General features: G+C 39.1%; 1 protein-coding gene across 6 annotated transcripts in view; it reads left to right on the forward strand.

Annotated features, from left to right (window-relative positions):
• LOC147173554 (rho guanine nucleotide exchange factor 28-like) overlaps nucleotides 1-20,276 on the forward strand; it is a 46,453-nt gene that overhangs the window by 3,372 nt on the left and 22,805 nt on the right. For 5 of the 6 annotated variants that reach the window (XM_086076668.1, XM_086076669.1, XM_086076671.1 and 2 more), the window contains exons 4-10: nucleotides 2,293-2,402; nucleotides 3,052-3,238; nucleotides 5,893-6,076; nucleotides 7,614-7,815; nucleotides 8,062-8,137; nucleotides 8,577-8,623; nucleotides 9,326-9,392. In XM_086076668.1, the coding sequence (XP_085932794.1) occupies nucleotides 2,293-2,402; nucleotides 3,052-3,238; nucleotides 5,893-6,076; nucleotides 7,614-7,815; nucleotides 8,062-8,137; nucleotides 8,577-8,623; nucleotides 9,326-9,392 (873 nt within the window). Of the gene's footprint in view, nucleotides 1-2,292; nucleotides 2,403-3,051; nucleotides 3,239-5,892; nucleotides 6,077-7,613; nucleotides 7,816-8,061; nucleotides 8,138-8,576; nucleotides 8,624-9,325; nucleotides 9,393-14,392; nucleotides 14,607-20,276 lie in introns of those variants that run through there. The other variant, XM_086076673.1, reaches the window with a different exon arrangement.

Consider the following 20,276-nt stretch of genomic DNA (forward strand, 5'->3'; position numbering starts at 1 on the left):
TTTAAGTAACATTTTAACTAGGGGTGTCAAAATGAGTGCATTCATTTTGAGTTAATTTTAAGTTCTTTTAATGCCACTAATTCTATTAATGACCGCCCCTTACTTGGAATCCCTGTACTGGGGGAATTCAAGTCGCAACACAGCAGACACGTCCACGTCAAAATGAGCAGTAATAAAATGAATAATAATGCATGTATTTGTGGAGACTGGGGTCAAGTTGTATTTTACAATGTTTATGTGCAGAATTTCACAAGTTACTTCATGTTAAAGATTAAATAGCTTTTAATATGAAAAGAAAAATGCACTGAGCTGTCACAATCTTACAAATGCAATTGTGCCATCTAGTGGCAGAAAAATGACTTCAACACAAATTAATATCACACTTTTAACACTTTTACTCAAGTTTATGCATTATGAAATTACTGTATCATGACTAATAAGTTGCAGCCATATATCTATTAATGTAACATTTTGTCCCCACTTTTATGTTAAAAAGAGTATAAAATTTGTGATTTATCGTGAGTTACCTTTTGAAACAATGTGATTAATTACGATTAAAATTTTAAATTGCCTGACACCCCTCATTTTAACATTCCTAACCAAAACATTGAGAGCAAAAAAATATTTGTGAGAGGTTATAGCTCTCTAATTTGGCAACAGTGGCTGCTTTTGGAAACTAGTGTTGTTATTGTAAGTGGTGCACATCAGCGGCGTGAGCTTTGAATTGACCTACAAAATTGTTGGAACAAACTTGAAATTCTAATTAAAATTGATTATTCATCCAGCCCTATGTCACATAAAATGGAGTGGCCTGGCAACAGTTGGTTGGCAAACTCTGGTTCTTCTCACACTTTGCCAGCTTCAGCTTCATGGTATTATTTACATTATATAAATATCTGCTATGCAGTTAATCATTTTTGTTAATAAGACCTCCAGTATTTTCCATTTCCATCAATACTGTACACCATTCCTCTTTGTTCTCTGTGAGGGCTTTACAAAAGACGCAAAATTAGTTAATCCCTTGTATGCCTATTAATCTTAAATCACGCAAGATTTGCTAATGATTCGCATTGGCACACATAAAAAATAAACTCCCAAATTTTGCTTGACATGACAGATTTTTCTCCGAATTGCACACCTTTTGGGTAATATACGTTAAAGGTTCCAGTGCATGTGTGCCTAAAAGTAAAACAAAATATCTTTAAATATGGAGCTCCTGCTCCAGAAAATTGGTGTTTTCTATTCTGTCTGTGATATCGCCAAGAACTCTATATTACCATTCTAATCATGTACTGTATATGTGGACACATGTACAGACAAATACACACACGCAAGCGCACACACTCACAAAATCTGTGACTTGACGTCTGGAAATGCACAGAATCTTATCAACTTCCTCCCAGGACGGAAACGGCTCCACAAACAATATGTCAACATTACTGCGCCCCAGTACTGTTTGACACAGACGGCAAACGGTCACAGGCCAGCGTTCCCGCTAGGAAAGCTTTTTTGTGAATGCGCCAAAGTGGCTAAAGACCAAGGGTTCCTGCCTTTGTTGAGAAAGTAAATCATCATTATCACAGTTTTCCAGAAGGAAATATGCAAGCACAGTAGCCATTATCAGTCAGTAAAGATGCTTTGATGAAATGTTAAAGGAAGCTTAGAAGCTCTGTGATTGCTGTGAATATTTTTTTATTTACAAAATTTTTGGGTTCACTGGCTACTTCCGAAGGGACCACAGATGTAGTACACAATGAGCACATTAGTGACATACAGAGGAAATAATGTACGGATTTTTAACTCATTCACTCCCAGCCATTTTCACTGAAGCAACCTCCTTCGCTCCTGGCTGTTTTACTGGATTTTGACTGATTTTGCAAGGTCCACAGAATATTCTGTTCTATTGCTATAAAAACATGGAACCTACCAAAAGAAAGATTAGAGTATTTTCTTTCATCAGGAAAAAAATACATTTGAATCTGTTTCCATTTTGCAGCAATTAGCATTAGGATATAGCTAAGTTTCATCATTATGCACAAACCTGTTGGAAACACTGGGGGAAAAGAGCTGGTTGCAACATGGCCCTGGCTGATCTCTTATACCCTGCTGCCACCTGCTGGCCGTTTTTTTTGTAATAACTATCATTGCTGTAAGTGACCTCCTCATGTTAGAAGCTGTATCAAAAACTTCTGTATGCTCTAGCATAAAAAAACAAAAAACAACAACTTATAAATACGTTTTTGGGAGTGCAGGACAAAGTATTAAATTATTATTTTGTGTGTGTGTGTTTAGGACATAACCTTGCTGAGGTGGTCTCTGTGCAAGCCTACTTGAGCTCCGAAAGCACACCTCTCACATGGGTGGGTGGCGCAATGCTGGAATATGTCCAAGATGATGCACAGGTATGAAACCTTCAGCATTGTGTAAAAAAATCTTAGGCCACCCCAAGTGTTGTTTTATAATGAACCCATTTCACAGCATTTATTTTGACACTCGTAAATAATGAAACATACAGTAAGCAGGTTACACAATAAATACAAAAAATATTTTAACGAAATGTTGTAGCGGGACGGTGCATAAGCTTAGGAAGAACACAAACATTGGTGACGGATAAAAAGGCTGATGCAGCAATAACAAAAAATGTCAGTCACTATGGTACCAATGATACTGTCCATTCATAATTGCACCTACCATCGGTTTGTCATTTTCCATGAACCAGGAAGTAGCCCGTTAGCTGATATACAAGGGCACAAATAAACACAGGTCTTTTATTAACATTTCAGCCTTGATTGAGGTCTGCGCTCTACTTGGTGCCATTGTATTTATACTGTAAATGAGCATTATTGCCTTGCTAATAAAAACAAATCCAATGTTGGCATAAAAGGTTCCCACAGTACTATACTGTGTATAGAAATGTTGATATATTTTTTGTAAACTATTGTTATACTGTTATTTCATCATATTAAGGAAACATACTAAAAATGTTATCTGCATAAAAGCAATGATTTATATCAAGTTATGGGATAAAAATAATTGGTAATATTCTATTAGGATCTGGCAGAGCACCTGGTCACCCACGGACATAGTTTGAGCTCTCTGGATCACAAAGAGCTGAGCAGCCTCTTCAACCTGGGCCAGCAGAGCTCCCGCTGGGCTATGGATCGACATGTAGCCCTCGCCATGGCTAACCTGGATATTCCTCCAAATTGGAACGTCCTGGGGAGTCCCAGTACAGATGGTGAGAGTACAATACAGTAGTCACCTACATCAAACGGTCAGATGAAATTCATGTTTCATTTTTTAACTCTTGTTTGCTGTTAAAACATTTTTGCATTTATTTGGTGTGCTATTTTGTCCTTATCAGAATTAGGGTTAGGAGTACACTACTGATGTGTCTAGTGAGGTTACTATATGCTATGCAAAGGTGGCAAATCCAGGTCCAGAAAGTAAAAACCCCTGCCACAGTTTAACTTTAGCCCTTATCGCTAATTGTTTCAGTTGTCATGCTAGCCAACTAGCTCCCGAGCTAGCTCCCGCCGTGCTCATTTAGCTGCTAGGGAGCTAGCTAGCTAGCTAGCACCAGGGGCTAAAGCCAAACTGTGGCAGGATTTTTACTTCCTGGACCTGGATTTGCCATCTCTGATGCTATATAGATTAGACCAGAGGTGGGCATCGAGGGCCGGAGTCCTGCAGGTTTTGCATGTTGCCCTTCTCCAACACAGCTGATATATGATCAGCTCATCAGCAAGCTAGTAATGATCCTGTTGATTGGAATCAGCTTGTGTTGGAAGTGATAACACTTCCAAAACCTGCAGGACTCCGGCCCTCGAGGACCGAGTTTGCCCACCTCTGGATTAGACAGTGGACATACAAAGTCTACATACACCTTTTCAAATGTCAGATTTTTATGATATAAATCATTGAAAGAGTTTTCCAACATTAATGTGCCATGAAAGCAGTCCTCAGGTGTAGAAAATATGTCACAACAGTGTGACATACCAATAACTGGATATTCCACTAAAATGGATGAAAGGACGAAAAGAAAACTGGTCAGAGATTCTGTTATGAGTGCTGTAATGTAAACAAAAGACCCCCACAAAGATTTGTTTGAGGGTTTGCCTAATTATGCAACCAGTTTAATTTATGCTTTTTGTTTTGTTTTTACAGTTAATTGGTGACATCAATTAAGTTATGGTTTCATAAAAAAAAAAAAAAGATATATATATATATATCAGGGGTGTGTAGACTTTTTTTTTTTGCACTTGAATGTGTGTGCATGCTAATATATGAATCTAGAAGCTTCCTTTGCAAGAACGTCCTTGCAAAGGTGAACTCTTTCTCCGCCATCATTAGCATTTTCCAGTGCTTGCTCGCCGAACTGAAATCGGAAGTGATCATGCTCACATGTGTGCTTCTGTTGAATTCATCATAGCTAATTAGGCAGCCTCTAATGTGGTTAATAGAGCCGTTCCATCTGGACATTGCCTGAGGCAGAGCTCCATCCATTTGTGTGTGGCTTGTGCACTGACCACCATGTTTCCTAGATGCCACCGTCTGTTCATATGAACTAAATTGTGGTTTACACCCACCTACTGTACATAAAGAACAAACTAGATTTCAGGCTAATGTGATTATGGTGGCCTGTTTCATTGCATTGTCTACCTCTGAATGTCTGCAGTTAATCAGACTTAAAGGGGTTTGTACTTGTCAACCTTTTAGCGTTTGACTTATGCGGTCGCCGGTTAGACTATTAAACGCTGCTGAAAGAGCAATGCTAATATTGACTTGCACACCCTAAGAACACATCTGTCCAATCCATTCACCTTGTGAAGTTTACACATACTAGTCAGCTCTAATGTTTGAATGAGTGGGAGTCACATTAAAAGGCTTATTATGCATTCACACGGTGTATGTTTTGGGCCAGCTTTCATTGCTGGCTGCTTAAATGCTATTTTATTCTGTAGATTTATACTCACTAGACGTTTTATTGGGTGCACCTGTATAATAGAATACGCCTGCTAAGCCTTTTTAACATAGTGAAAATAAGGTAGTCATTTTAATTTTAATACTCATAACCAAGTCATAATGTGCATTGATGCAATGGACTACAGGTGCATCTCATTAAAATGTCGTGGAAAAGTTAATTAATTCATTTCAGTATTTAACAAGTAGGAATCCATTTATCAGTTTCACTTTTTTTTTAAATTAAACTCCTGCATAAACACATTTTCTATTATATTAAAATTTGTTGAGATGCACCTGTTCTGTATAATACTTTTTTTTTTCAACTCTTATCGTATATATATTATAATAGGGTGATACATCACAATACTGCTTAAAGCTGTCCATTTCAACATCACAGGAAACGTTTGTCAACTAATTATATAGTTTTTTTTGTTTGTTTTTCATGGCTAAAATATGCAACTGTAGCCAGCATGATGTTAGCTAACTGTTATTTAACCCTTGCCTCCAAAATGAAGATTGAAAGATTGAGTTGATGGTACAAATTGAAAATAACCTTCGGAATTCAGTGTGTACTTTCATAAGTGGTTGTCATGAAAAGATCCTGATCCTGATCTTGTTGGACTACTTATAGCTGACAAGAAAATAAGAGGAGGTTGCCGCTTATTTTATTTTTTTTGAACATCTTTGGCTGCCTTAAAGTGGGTCAGTGGGCCAGAGTGATTCACTGGCACTGCTGGGCCATAGAACAAATCAATCAGTGACAAGTAGGCTAATTATTATAAGGAAGGAGTTCCTCAAGAGGAGATCAACACTACATGCCACATTGGCGATTAAAATCCTGCCACTGATATATTATTTACAGATTAATCTCTTTATCTCTCACCTGATTGCTTTCTGCAATTCAACGTTAATGTCTTCTTATCACAGATCGCAGCCCCAAAGAGTCTCTGCTCCACCTGGCTGTGCGATGGGGTCTGTGCCGACTGGCCGAGCTGCTGCTTTGTCAGCCCGGAGGTCTGCTGGCTATCAGTCTTCCAAACAAGGAGGGAGTCACGCCGCTGCAGCTGGCACGCTCATCAGGCAACAAAGAACTGCTGGAGCTCCTCACGCAGTAAGATTTTAAACTTTTTTTCAAACAGTGGCTGAGTAAAGACCACTAGTGGTACGCGGGCAGCAGGCAAAATAGTAACTGCCTATGTAAGTACAGGATTTTTTAAAGTGGGAGTTTGCGGTGTGAAACTGCTAGCAAGATGTGCATGTAGCCTCACTTGACTAAATAAAGTAACATCCAATCACGGCTCACCTGTATTCTGGGTTTAGTCATGTGATGTTTACAAGCATTTTTTTTAACACAAAAACAATTCACAAACTCTCGCTGGGAGATAACAAACAAAAAAAGAAAAAAAACATTAAAGAAAATTAAAAAACAGTAAGGCATTTTTACATTTCTATAAGCCAACTTTCACACATCAAAAACATAAATAATCCGTATTCAAGTCCTTCAAGATTGACAAGGAAGCAAAGTGTGACTGCATTTCAGTTTTAAACAAAACAATGGATGGCTTTCTATTTTGCCATTTACATTTGTGAATATGGTATTTAACCATAATTAATATTATAAAGTCTCCTTCCTTCGATAGGTACATTAGTCAAACCATAAATTTGGTCCAAATTTAGTTTTGGTGCTTTATTCAATTTAATTTGCATCCATACGTTACATTCTTCCCAAATTCCTTTGTTATACAAAAAAATAAAAAAAATAATGATCAATTGTTTCTTCCTCTCTATCGCAAAAACCGCATAGCTCCACAGCAAACCCAAACCGCTTTTTCAACATAGCTGCAACTGGATGATAACCATGTAAAAATTTAAATTGCATTTCTTTTCTTTTAGGAGAAATTAAAAAAAAAAAGTTCACATCATCCTTTGTAAGTTTACTTTCTCTGTTTCAAATTTTAACATTTCCATCAAAATCATAAAATCTATTCATTTTGAAATGTTTGACACATTTGTTATTACACTTCTTATCTTTAAGGGAAATGTGCTTTACTTAAATGTTTGGTAGCACGATTTGTCTTTTGACGTTCACAAGCTGGACCCTTAGACACATTTTTAGTTGACAGCAAGTGGCAAAATGGCCGCGCTCAGAGATAAATGAAAGCAGGTGGCTTTTGCTGCTTAATTCATATTCCTTAAATGCCGTGTTTTGACTATTGGGGCTGCATGGATCACATTTAATACATTTTAATAAAAACATTTTTTGTATGCCTGTCTTGAATGGTAGTACTTGGAGAGCAGAAGTATTCTCTTAGGCCTAGTTGGTCTAAAATGTTTAAATACCAGCGTCTAGGTAATATGCATTCTTAAACTATTATTACAGTTAGGGAGGCTGTGTGCAAATATCTCGGTAAATATGGATCCATAAATCCTTGGCACTCCTAACACAGGTCACAGTCAATTATGTTTACATTTGTGTGATAAGATCACTTCACTTCTCAACATGGGTCAGTATTATCGCCTTCTTCAATATTGATTAATCTTTTTTTTTTTTTTTTTTGTTTTTGGTCAAAGGGTTTAAGGCTCAACAAAAATGTAGTTTAAAATGTCCAAGTCAGTATTAATTTTTAAACTCTTTCATTTTGTGGCAGCCCACCCAACCCTCTAGCCACCCCACCTGCAGGACTGTCTCAGGTATGGGCAGACCGCTCCCGTTTGCTGCGATACTGTCACGACACGGGAAATCTGACACTGACCGTCCGACAAAATCTCAAGTGGAGCTCAGAGGAGAGCCGGCATGCTGATATTCAGTTGCTCAGAAATAGACTTAGAGATGAGAGCTTTTTCAGAGAGGTCAGTGTGATTGTTTTTTTTTTGTTTTTTTAACAATCTAGTAATATATTGAAAATTGTATTAGAACTGTAGCACACTTTAAATAGTAGATGTTTGAAGTATTCAAGCTATTAAGCCGTGTCATTTCTATAAGTATTCTTTAGCGCGTAATTGTGCATCATAAGTTACAAGAAGAAGCTTTGTTGTTAATTTTAACAGGGGTTCTCCCATTATTTTTGTATTAAAGGTGTCCCTCTCTTCTCTCAGATTAAAGCGCTAAGAAGAGAACGGGCAGAGACCATTTTCGGAAAAGAACAATTGGTGGACGATCCTGCAGAAAATGGTATTCAAACCAATCCATATCCGCAAGCTTACTGGGATTTCAGATTTTAATTTTTCCAGACTTAACTGTTCTCCAGTGGCAAGTTGGCAACCATGAACCACTTTTTTCTATGCTGGTGTTGTGGTTCTGATAGAAATTGACTGACCTCATGTGGAAATGATAGGTACTGCAAAGTGAAAATGGGGACTGTTTTAGGAAGAAAATGTGGATACAGACATGTTTCTCCCTTTGATAAGATTAAGGTTCACTATGATTACATAATATCACCAGAAATAGTACCAGCACTTGCAAGATAACACTGTAGGCTACTGTACAGCAAAATAAATAACCCCAATGACAAATCTCCACTCAGGTGCTGATTCCAATACAGATCAACATATGCATTATTGGAGAAAAATGTGCTTACATTGAGTATAATGCAGGCTTTTGCTTGTTGTAGGACCTTTTCCTGATAAGAGTGGAGATAATTCAGCTGCAGATGATAATGTGAGTACAAATATTCCCTCATCAAACTCTCAAACGAAAAAGAAAAAAACTACTGAAGTATGGAAACTCTTTTCCATCACACCATATATATATATATATATATATATATATATATATATATATATATATATATATATATATATATATATATATATATATATATATATATATATATATATATATATATATATATATATATATATATATTTGGGTCTGTGCCAGTCCATCCAAATATTGCTATACGTTAAAGCGATCTATTGTATAGGGGGGGGGGGGGGGGGAAAGCTGAGGGACCGCTGTTCTACATAATAAAACATTTCAGAAATGTCATATCTTCTCTGCTCAACCTGTGTGAACATCAGCCAGTGTAAAGTGCACTGCCATCACCTCCCTGCCCGTCAATGCTCCACATTGTTTTCGTATCATTGTTAAGGTGTTGGAGGCACCACCTGGCACAGTTGGCTTGAATAGCCCACTTTGTGAGCATGTTTCATGTTTCTGTAGGACCTGTTGTATACGTTACAGATGGTTCCCTAATTGATCTCTCTCGCTGTCGCACACCCGAGTCGCTGCCAAACACTTGTGTTTTTGTACTTAGCCAGACTTGTTTTTTTAAGGTTTAGTGGAATGCTTGTAACCTGATGGAAAAGTCTCACTGTGGAAATGTGCATGCTGCTCGGTGAATACTTTTTCTCTGGACAGGACAACGACGAGCCGCTAATGTTTTGCCTCAATCAGGAGGACCAAGAGGACGAGCAGTCTGACTCTGGTAAGAGGCCCTACTATTAATGTTAAACGGTCAGAACAGTTAAAATCACATTTGAAAAAGAATCTCTGTATAAATACTTCTTCTTCTTTTTTTTTTTTTTTGCCTGTGGTGCTTCAGGTGTGAATATGAATGTGGCTGTTGTTGGTTTAGGTGTCCAAGTAGCTTCCAATCATTAAATGAGCTCAACAGTAGGAAACGTTTGACAAATCACATTTCAGCCCCCTGGCCCCTTTTTCTTTTAGCGTTTTTGGATGCTTGTCACTCTTTGTTCACCACAGTCAGGACACATGGAAGGGATTTTTATAAAATAGCGTGCAGAGAGCGCTCCTGTAACCAACCCAGAGTCGTCCTACTCCTGCCAGCACGTTTTGGATCACAAATGAATTCTAACCATGTGGCTGTAAGGTGGCTTCCTTCGGATCTCCTGTTGGACAAGAGGGAAAAGCCTTGAGAGGGGGAACATCCTGTGGGTTAATGATTGGCTTGATTTGCTGGTGCGCAGAATGATGCCTGAGCGTAAGAATGTCGCGGTTACAAGCTGAGGCTGCGGGCTTTACAACACTTGGCACTGGCCGTCTGCAATTTTAACTTCCTGTGGCTGCTGTTGTTTTCCATGCTCTATGCTTTAGCCATTTTTGCTCTTTGCATCTGTGTGTGTCTGCGGGTGGAGGAAATTGACTCCTTTTTTTTTTCTTTGCTCCCTCTTTGAACACAGCCGCCTGTGACCTCAACTGATCCTGTTAATGTTATATATAAATATTCACTATATATATATATATATAACTTTCAGTTTATGTTGATTATGGCGGCGCCATATGGACAAAAGCGGTAATGTTATGCTTGAAGGAAGACCACATTTCCCATAAGGACGAGCACAATGCGTCGTTTTTTTTAGTTCACCCCAGCGAGGGAAGGCCGGGCAATGTTGATCCTTGACTGTCCTTTTTATCCAGGTAGCTTCCCTTTATCTTTTTTTTTTATTTCCACAGAAAAAAACTTTAAGTTGTTTTGCAGCTTCTGCCAGGAAAGCAGTAATTGTGCGTCAACATTCAAATTGACTTCCATCTTTGTAACGAATGGGTAAAGGGGGGAAGTGACGTATGCCATAAAGCATTCAGCACGTTTGTAGTTTTTTGCGTGACAGTGTTCCTACCATCCTCCTCAAAGTTGCTTAGTGCCAGTAAAAATGACACCCATCCCTTCAGGCGAGGCAAAGGTACCACTCAACTAGTTTTCAATTGATGTTTCATGAGAAGAAATATGAAACTATTTTATTATGATTGAAAAGTTCCTCAGTGCTATTTTAATACCACTAATCTTTTCAACGCCCTTTACTTGGAACACTATTTCTATTACTTTAATTTTTTTTCCACTTTTATGTTAACAGGAGTATGAAAACTTTTATCTTACAACACTTGGCGAACCACTTTTGTGTAATTGCTTATGAGCTTTTTAATTCCTTCAACAAGTGTCTTTTTCCCCACCAGAGCCCTTTCTTTTTATCTCACGTTATATGGTCTCTTGATTTGAACTAAGGTGCTGTTAAATAGTCAGACAGAATCTCTGCCGTCAGAACTTCAGCAATGAGAGCAAAGGCATGAGGAATTTTGAGCGTGGCTGTCATATTCTCCCTGTACATCTTGGGAACAGCTTATTCTTCTCAAATCTATACTTGCTTCAATGAATGGACCCAAATTAAATGTAAAACTGGCAAATTAGATTTAAGGTTGTTCATGTGAAAATATTGCTAATGCTAACCGATTGATACAAAAAACATTCCCTTGTTTTCCATTCCTCCCCCTTCCCCCATCTTTGCCCTTCCAATGCCCCCCAAATTCAAATACCCAACCCAAAAGACACGCACGCACGCACACACACACACACACACACAATCCCCCAAATACTTACGCATACAAACAGACACATTCACCCATTCCCCCAATTCCCTCCGCACTAAGTCAGCATTTTAATGTGAGTTTAGTGAACAACTAGCAAATGGCACTTAATCCTCAAGGGTTGTGCTCAATATATATATATATATATATATATATATATATATATATATATATATATATATATATATATATATATATATATATATATATATATATATATATATATATATATATATATATCTGAAGAAAGAAGTCATAGTTGTGCATACGTGTTCAGGAGGGAGAAGGCAAGGGTAGTGTGTTCTGAAGGGGGTATAAGGGTACGAAAAAGGGGCTGATTGTGACTGAATGGGGGTTGCCAAGGCTTTCCCGAAAGCTGTTTCCAGCAGCTTGTCGAGATCCCCGGGGAAAGGAGAAGCAGAGTGAAGTGGTGTGAGAATGCTGAGTGTCAGTGGAATGGAGAGCAAGAGCAGAAAAATGATGATAGCGATAGCTTGGCAGAGCGACAACAGATGACGAGCGCAATGCCAAAAATGCTAACAAGAGTCCCCGACCCCAGCTGAGGGATCTAATTGGAGGGCGGAAAAAAAGGATTAAATCTCACACCGACCCCAGAAAGCCAGCATGAATGTGCACCAGTACAGTGCCAAACCTTGCGTCCCCAACCCCCCCGCACAAGCACCCTCACACTTTCACACTGCGTTACTATGATGCATTCTTGCTTCGCAACTCTCATATGCTTTTTCGATGGCAGTCCAACATTTCGATGCATTCTCAACATGTTTGGCATCCTCTGAGGTTGCTTTTCTTGCTGTTGTGATCATTTGACAAGCAGTCACCTGTACTTCAGTGGTTCTCAAATGGGGGTCTGTGAAGGCACGCTCCAGGAGGTACTCTATGTGAGATTGATATTAAAATATAGTTCAAAAGTATATATAAATTAGGGGTGTCAAAATGAGTGCATTCATTTTGAGTTCATTTAAAGTTCTTAACACCACTCTTTTTGTTTTTTACGCGTGATTAATGATTAATGACCGCCTCTTACTTGGAAAGCCTATACTTGGGGAATTCCAGTCGCAACGCAATAGACACGTAGCAGTAATAAATTTAATAATATTGCTTTTATTTGTGGACACTGAGGTCAAGTTGTATTTTAAAAATGTGCAGAATTTCACAAGTTGCTTCATCTTAAAGATTATATAACCCTTAATATGAAAAAAAAATGCACTAAGCTGTCACCAACATCTTACAAATGCAATCATGCCATCTAGTGGCAGAAAAATCATCTCAACACAAATCAATACCACATGTTTTTTTTCAGTACAGTACATCTTTTAAATTTTAACACATTTTTATGAATTATTATGAAATTACAGTATCAATGACTAAAATATGCAGCCATATTTCTATTTGTTTAAATTGTTTCCACTTTTATGTTAACAGGAGTATGAAAACTTAGAAAAAATGTTTTATTGTACATTAGAACAGATATACAATTTGTGATTAATCGTGAGTTAACTATTGAAGTCATGTGATTAATTACGATTTAAAATTTATATAAATATTTCAGAAAATACAAAGTTTAAAAATAAGAATAATTTCATATTCAGTAGGGTATTCAATTTTAGTGTCCTAAAAACCCAGAATCTCCCCCATACCAGAATGGTTCGACTCAACTTGTCACATGCCACCTAGAATCAACTGGCAATCACTTGAAAACTTTATTTAAAATTCACTTAATTATTTCTTTTTGAGAACAGAGCTTTACTATGAGCCCAAAGGAGGACACTTAATGTTGATCATTTTTATGTGCACAAATCTTTATTTATTATTATAATTAAATGTATTCTTCTTTTTTTTTTGGTAATATCTCCAAAAAGTTCAGGAGACAACATCAATACAAAAAGAGTTCCAAAGTCTACAAAAATCAGACAATGATGGCACAGCACTTGATTTTAAGTTAAAAAAAATAAATATATATTTTTTTATCTTCCCCTCAATCAGAAATGCTTCGCGCTGGTTAGGTGGTACTTGGCTGAAAAAATATTTCACAGAGGTTACGTCACTGAAAAAAGGTTGATCTACTTGTGCTCCTGTTGCTGTAAGCCGGGGAATTGTACATTGGCAACAGTTGAAAAAGGGGGGTGGAAAGGACATGAAGAGTGAAGAAGAAAATAGCCACAGCTCTCGTTGTTGTCTCCATGGTGAGTCTGCTGACCTGGCAGTCTGCACTTTCTCCTTCCCCACAAGGAGAAGCGTGATCTTTACATGCTATGTTTTGCAGAACAGTTCAGAAAGATTGGAGCAGAAGTGGCAAATGCAGGTCCAGATAGTAAAAACCCTGCCACCGTTTGGCTTTAGCCCCAGGTGCTAGCTAGCTAGCTCATTTATCTGCTAGGGAGCTAGCTACCTAGCACCTGGGGCTAAAGCCAAACTGTGGGATGCTAGCTCCCTAGCTAGCTCCCATGGTGCTCATTTACCTGCTATGGAGCTAGCTAGCTTGCATCAATGGTTAAAATTGTGGCAGGGTTTTTTCTTTCTGGACCTGGACTTGCCACCCGTGGATTGGAGTGGTCGGTAAAGACTACCTTCCGATGCCATGCGTCCGGCACGCTTGGAGTTATGGCGTTCCATTTTGCCGCATCTCTGAGACAATCATGAACTCACAGGGTTAATGATTTCTCCAGTGTCTGAGAGTCACCTCCACTCCGCTGTCTGCGCTCATGTTTGTCTTCTCTGTAGGTTCTGAAGTCACTCCTATGTTTGACTTTCTCTCCTTCTCCCTCCCTCCCTCCTTCCTTCAGTCACTCTTTCCGGCCCGTCACTGACCCCCCCCACACACACACACTGCACTGCTACTACCGGCATGGGTTCATCTCCCTGCTCTTTCCAAATTGTGTGTGGCAGATGAGTGAAAAGTCTGAGCGATCCGTCGCATTGAATAAGAGTTAGGGAAATCTGAAAGAAGAAGAGAAGTTGAGGATGAGGACAACGGTAGACTCTGAGTTGGACAGTTCAGAGCTTTAAAGGGGGAAGGGGAGGGCTTTAGGGGGAGGGGTAGTTGGGGAAACAGGGGGAACATGCAGGCTCACTCCTAAAGTGTCAGAGTGTCTTCAGTGGGGCTCTGGAGAAAGGAGCAATTGCTGCAGCTCGTACGCGGTGCCTTTTACCATGGGGACATGGATGTAAAGTGAGGCTTCTTTTCACCAATCTGGAGTTGGAAGAGAGCACATCATGGATTCTGACTCAGATTCTCCCTTCAACTACTCGTGGCCCTCTTTTCCGAGGATGAGGATGCGTAAGAATTCTGGCAAAAAAGGTAACAGAAAAACGTTGTCATCGTGGAAATCTTTTGTCGCCTTCTACTTTGTACTTGTTGCCATCTGCATTGTTATGAAAATGGACATTTTCCTCTCACTTAATGTGTTGGACAGGTGTAACATTTATCATGCATGCTGGTTGCACCACGTTTCACTGTTGAACTGCTTTTATAGGACGGTTGAAAATGGGCAAGGATGTTTGGGAGCGATAAGGTTGAATCAAGACGAGAGATTCGTCGCAAGCAGTTGCCACAACGCAGTCAGTCACCATAAGATGACTGTTTGTTTGCCGGTGATGTAACCTGATATCTGACAGTGTGTTGCGGAATGTCAGATGTCCTCACGAGGCTGATTGACAGCTTTGGGACTTTTGAGATCTTTGGCCCACGTTGTTGTTTCATTGTGGAGTCCCGCAGGTCCATGTGACTGTTGACCTCCCATGAGGTTCAAAAAGGGTGTGACAATTATGTAGCGTATACCCCCACTTAGTGCATAGGTTGGTTGACTCGCCCAAGTGACCTCATAAACTCATCGATATTGTGCTTGATTTGTTGCTTGAATGCAAAAGTTTTCCCAGCAAGCGAGCGAGCGTGCAGGCAGACGGCAGAAGCTCAAGTTACTGCCATGTCTGTGTCATGGCTTCACTCCAGTCGTCTTTCCGTCATCTTAGACCGTAAACCTCGGCAACACAATCCTAGTTATTGCCTCTTAATTGAGATTGACACTGGCAAATTTTATAAACCAAGCCTGCTTGTATTACTAAGCCAAAAACCAAGATGTACTCCACTATCAAAGTGACCATATAAAGGCTTGGCTAAAATGGTTGGCTTGCTTGAATTTTAAGTGGATGTACGGCATCCAGAGTTTAGACCGTGAACAAGTTCAGCTGTGAAACATACTTAACAGACACAAACAAATTTCAGTTGGATAAAACACAGTTATCACTAAACTGTACTTAATGTTCAATTACCTGAACTAACTGGCAGGTGATGGTCCCATTTTCATTCCACCAAACGTTGCAGATAAGCCAATCACAGACGTTCGTCTAATAGTGTTCGGAAGATTTTGGCACACTCTCTCATTGTTTTGACGCCTGATCATCTGGAGGCACTGAATGCATGAAGGGACGGATCCAATCAGAATAACATGACATCAGTGGGACCCAGCCACAACATCCTTGGAAACTTTTGGAGAGAGAAAAGACAAGTTTAAAGTCATAAAATACCAGCAGGGGATGTCTGAAAAAAATATTCCAGATGAAATAAACAAATGTTTAGAGCAGTGGCTCTTAGCCTTGTTGGAGTCCTGAGCCCCATCAATTTCTTATGCACGTTCACCGAACCCTACTTTTATTGAAATGTAAAAAGTTTTTTGGAGGGTTTCAAATTCAAATATGATACTTACAGACATGCATTCTTTATCCTCTGTGAAGAATGACTAATGTTCCTAAGGAATTGAAGACAGTCTCCAGGTTCAGTAAATCAGTATGTCGATATTGTGCTGCTCTCGGGTGGCCAAGTTGTGCATGCCAGAAGGAGCAGCACAATGACTATTGGAAATGTAGCAGAAGATGTGGTGAAAACTGTGTAATTTCTTAGTAAAATATTATAGCGTGTTATTTTTCTTAGTAAAAACATTTATGTTGTGTTTTTGGGAGGCTGTAACAGTTTAATGGCATTTCCATTCATTTCTACAGGGAAAGATGATTTGAGATAAGGGTGTTTTGAGTTACGAGCATGGTCACAGGATGAATTCATCTCGTATCTCGAGGCACCATTGTAGTTTAAATGACCTACCTGAGCTTTTGGGGTGTCTGGTAACAGTGCACCTGCAAAAAAAAAAAATACACTGTGTTTTCAGGTGTGAAAGCCTTTATGTTTATTTCTTCACTCTGAAGGCTGATAACTGTTGGCATACGGTTGACCTCCCCCTGGATCTCTCGGGTCGGCTAATATGTAAACATAACGGTAACACGCAATGTAATGCTTGGACCAACTGCAGGTGTCGTTACTCGCAGTGGATTTTGGTGGTCAGTTGTTGTTACTGTATAAATAGCCCTTTGTAAACCCTGGCAACTCCATTTGCTTAGATTATTATTTTTTTTTAAATCCATTTTTAGACTCCATTTATTATTTTACTCCCCTTCCAATGTTTTTGGCCTCTCCCGAACGTGACAGATGTTTAGCGCAGTGCTTAAAAAATGACATCATAAAAGCCGAAAAGCGTAGACGATTCATGTTTACGTGCTCAGAAAAACGTGTCGTTTGCCCAATCGACAGGTACGACTGTTTATGTTGAACGTTCCCCAGCAGCCTGCAAACGGTGAACCTTGAGAAAAGAGCCCTTGTGACGAACCTGCCTCTCCCCCTTTCCGCGCTGCCTTCCTTTCGACGACTCCCTCCCAGGGGTGTGCACGGGTTGAAGGGTCACTCGCTGCGTTTAACTGCCCTGGCCTGGAGACCTGCCACTGACTGCCGTCTTTGTCTTACTTTTCTGGAAGAGCTCTGACACTCTTCAGCTTCGGCAGGCACTGCTACTGTATAGGGTTCGTGCTCACTCAGGGATACGCTTGTGAATATCACATCTCTCCGCATATACTCTACCTTCTCTGGGCGCAGTCCTAAACAAATAGCCTGACATCGGCGCTTTGAAATGGTAACCTGCACGCAGACATCGCTCGGCGGTGTGAGTAATACGATCCCTCCCGGCTTCTCTGTTATTCCTACCTTAGCTAATGTTAAACACAGATCTCAGTGGCTGACAGTAATGATCACCAGGCAGTGTTTAATGGGTCAGAGGTGTCACAATGATCCAGGCCGTAGCAGCCAGCTGTGGCTTGGAACCGGGTCCAGCAGCTGAATTATTAGCCCCTTCTGTCAGTGTTCCAGAAGCGAGTTTATATGAAATGATGTCCACTTTCACAACCGTGTTTGACCCTCATCCAATACGGCCGCAAACTCAAAAGTTGAAGATGGCCCTTTCCATGAGACGAGCTGACTCGATTTATTGATTAGTTAGTTGGAATTGGGGAAAAAAAACTAGAGTAAAGTTTTCAGGGCCGTATTTGTCATTTGTCATTTTCATGCTCGTCTTTAGTTATTATGCTTTCAGCTGCATGCTATTTACATTAGTCTGCTTGGTAAAAAATCTATTTGGTAATGCAATTGGTATTTAATTAATTGTATTGGCCATATTGCACTGAACAATTCAACCTTCCTTTTTCTAAGTTAAGCAATATTTTGTTTAACTTTGAAAATTGTACTATATCTGCCACACCCTGGATTTAGTGTAGCTAGGGGTGTCAGGCGATTAAAATTATTAATCGTAATGACATCGATAGTTAACTCATGATTAATCGCAAATTTTATATCTGTTCTAAATATACAATAAAATATTTTAATATATATTTTAAAAATAGTTTTCATACTCATGTTAACATCAAAGTGGATTTTTTTTAAACTAATAGAAATATGGCGGCATTGATTCAGTAATTTAATAATAATAATTCATAAAATTAAGTTAAAATTAAAAAGATGTACTCTACTGTAAAAAAACGAGTGATTGTTATTTGGTCATTTGTCTGCCACTAGATGGCATAATTGCATTTATAAGATGGTAAGAGCTCAGTACATTTTTCTTTTCATATTAAGAGCTATCTAATCTTTAACATAAAGCAACTTGTAAAATTCTGCACATTTTTAAAATTGTAAAATACAACTTGACCAAAGTCTCCACAAATATATGCATTATTATTGCATTTATTACTGCTAAATTTTGACGTGGACGGGTCTGCTGCGGTGCGACTGGAATTCCCCCAGTACAGGCTTTCCAAGTAAGGTGCGGACATTAATAAAAAAAATACAAAAATAAAAATTTATGGCATTAAAGAAACTTTAAATTAACTCAAAAGTAAAACACAAATTTTGACACCACTAGGTGTAGTACTAAAATATCTGTCAAGTTAAAATAAATTGTTAATAACAATGCCCAGTTTTAATGCTTAAGAAAATTGGCAAGTATATAAAATGACGCCTCAAGATTGGACAAATCAAGCCATTGTCTCCGCTCTCAAACACTGTGAGCCCTGCTGAAACTGGATGCAACTTTCATATGTTTACACATCTCTACATGTTTGAGCCACGAAAATATATGCAATGTATATGTAAAGAACAATCGTGTGTTTACTGGCATATATCCCACTAGATACCAGCTAGCTCAATGGGCTAACAGGTTTCAGCGGCTCCCCTCAGCGGGCAGATGGGCAGCAGGCTCCTCTGCCGTGTCACCTCCTCCCATTGGAATTTAAATAATGATACTGACATATGTTATATAGATTGTAGCATCCTGGGAAGATGCATTTTCAGGGGTGTGCACGTAGCTACACTCTAAAAACAATTGTAACCCAATTACGGATCAAAAATAGACCGTTCCACTTAATGGATCAATTTGACCCAGCTTTCTGGGTTGTTTTATACAAAATGACCCAATTTTTTTTGACCCAAGTAAAGGATCTGACCAATATGTATGAGTTGTTTTACACCAAGAGACCCATTTCTTGACTCAAGGTTGGGTCAAATCCACTCAAGTAGAGGATCTGTCCATTTTTGACCCATAGTTGGGTTATTTTTGACCCAACTGTTTTTAGAGTGTAGCTAGCTCACTGCACACTGTAATAGTAGACATTGTATAGTGGGAGGCTCGTACCATTTGCCCTACTAATTTCTTATATACCGTATAGTGGGGGAGGGACAATTCATGCCACGGAAGCCCAAATCCATCACTGGGCACCATTTTAGCAAATGGGGTCTTTTTTTACTTTACGGTGTCTTTAATTTTTTACTCAACAGGTTGTCATTAAGTATTGGTTGCTCTTTTCTTTTTTTTTTGTTGTTGTTGCTGATGTCAGCTGCAACTTCTGGTGTCTTTGGGATTTAGGACTCCCAGAGTTACTGAAGTGGTTTGGAAGTTCTGATCAAGGTGATGCATGTTCATTATATCATACAGATGTGCGACTTACATCTGTACCTTTTGCGTTAGACATGAATGAACCAAGAATCATCTGCTTCTCTCGTCAATGTCTACTTGACTCCTTGTGGGTTCTCAGATTTATTGGACTCGCGGCCGACAGGAAGCACAGCCATTTGCTGGGCTGATTTATCCTCCTCTATAAAGCTGGACTTCTTTCCTCTCCTACTGTGTGGTGCCAGCAGCTTGGAAGCACAAACGATCGGGTTTTGCTGTTTGAGTGACAGCTGATTCGGAGTTTTAAAGGGATGTTTTAGAAACATGGTTACTCACACAAGCGCGTGGTGCTCTATAAAGTAAAGCTATAATTCCAAGCATGACGATAACTACGTTAAGGAGGCTGTCACTGTGGGTTAGCACAATAAGCATTGTACTGTACCACCCCTTGTTAATGTGGTTAGGAATTATTTTTTTCTATTGAATGCATCACTGAATATAAATCCACTGCTCCTTGCTACACTTCACATTCACTGAAAGGCTTGCTTATGAACAGTGATGTTATTATGTTCTAATTGTGGTGTTGGTGTCCAAAAAGATGGTTAGTAACAATAGAAGAAAATCAGAGTAATAAAAATGAAATTAAATCCTCGACTTTGACCAGGCAAGGTTTAACTAGGATACCGCAAGTTTTTATTTTGCAATCT

This window comes from Leptonotus elevatus, chromosome 5 (assembly GCF_054856555.1).
Source record: "Leptonotus elevatus isolate MCC_2025b chromosome 5, RoL_Lele_1.0, whole genome shotgun sequence".
In the NCBI taxonomy this organism is placed as follows: Eukaryota; Metazoa; Chordata; class Actinopteri; order Syngnathiformes; family Syngnathidae; genus Leptonotus; species Leptonotus elevatus.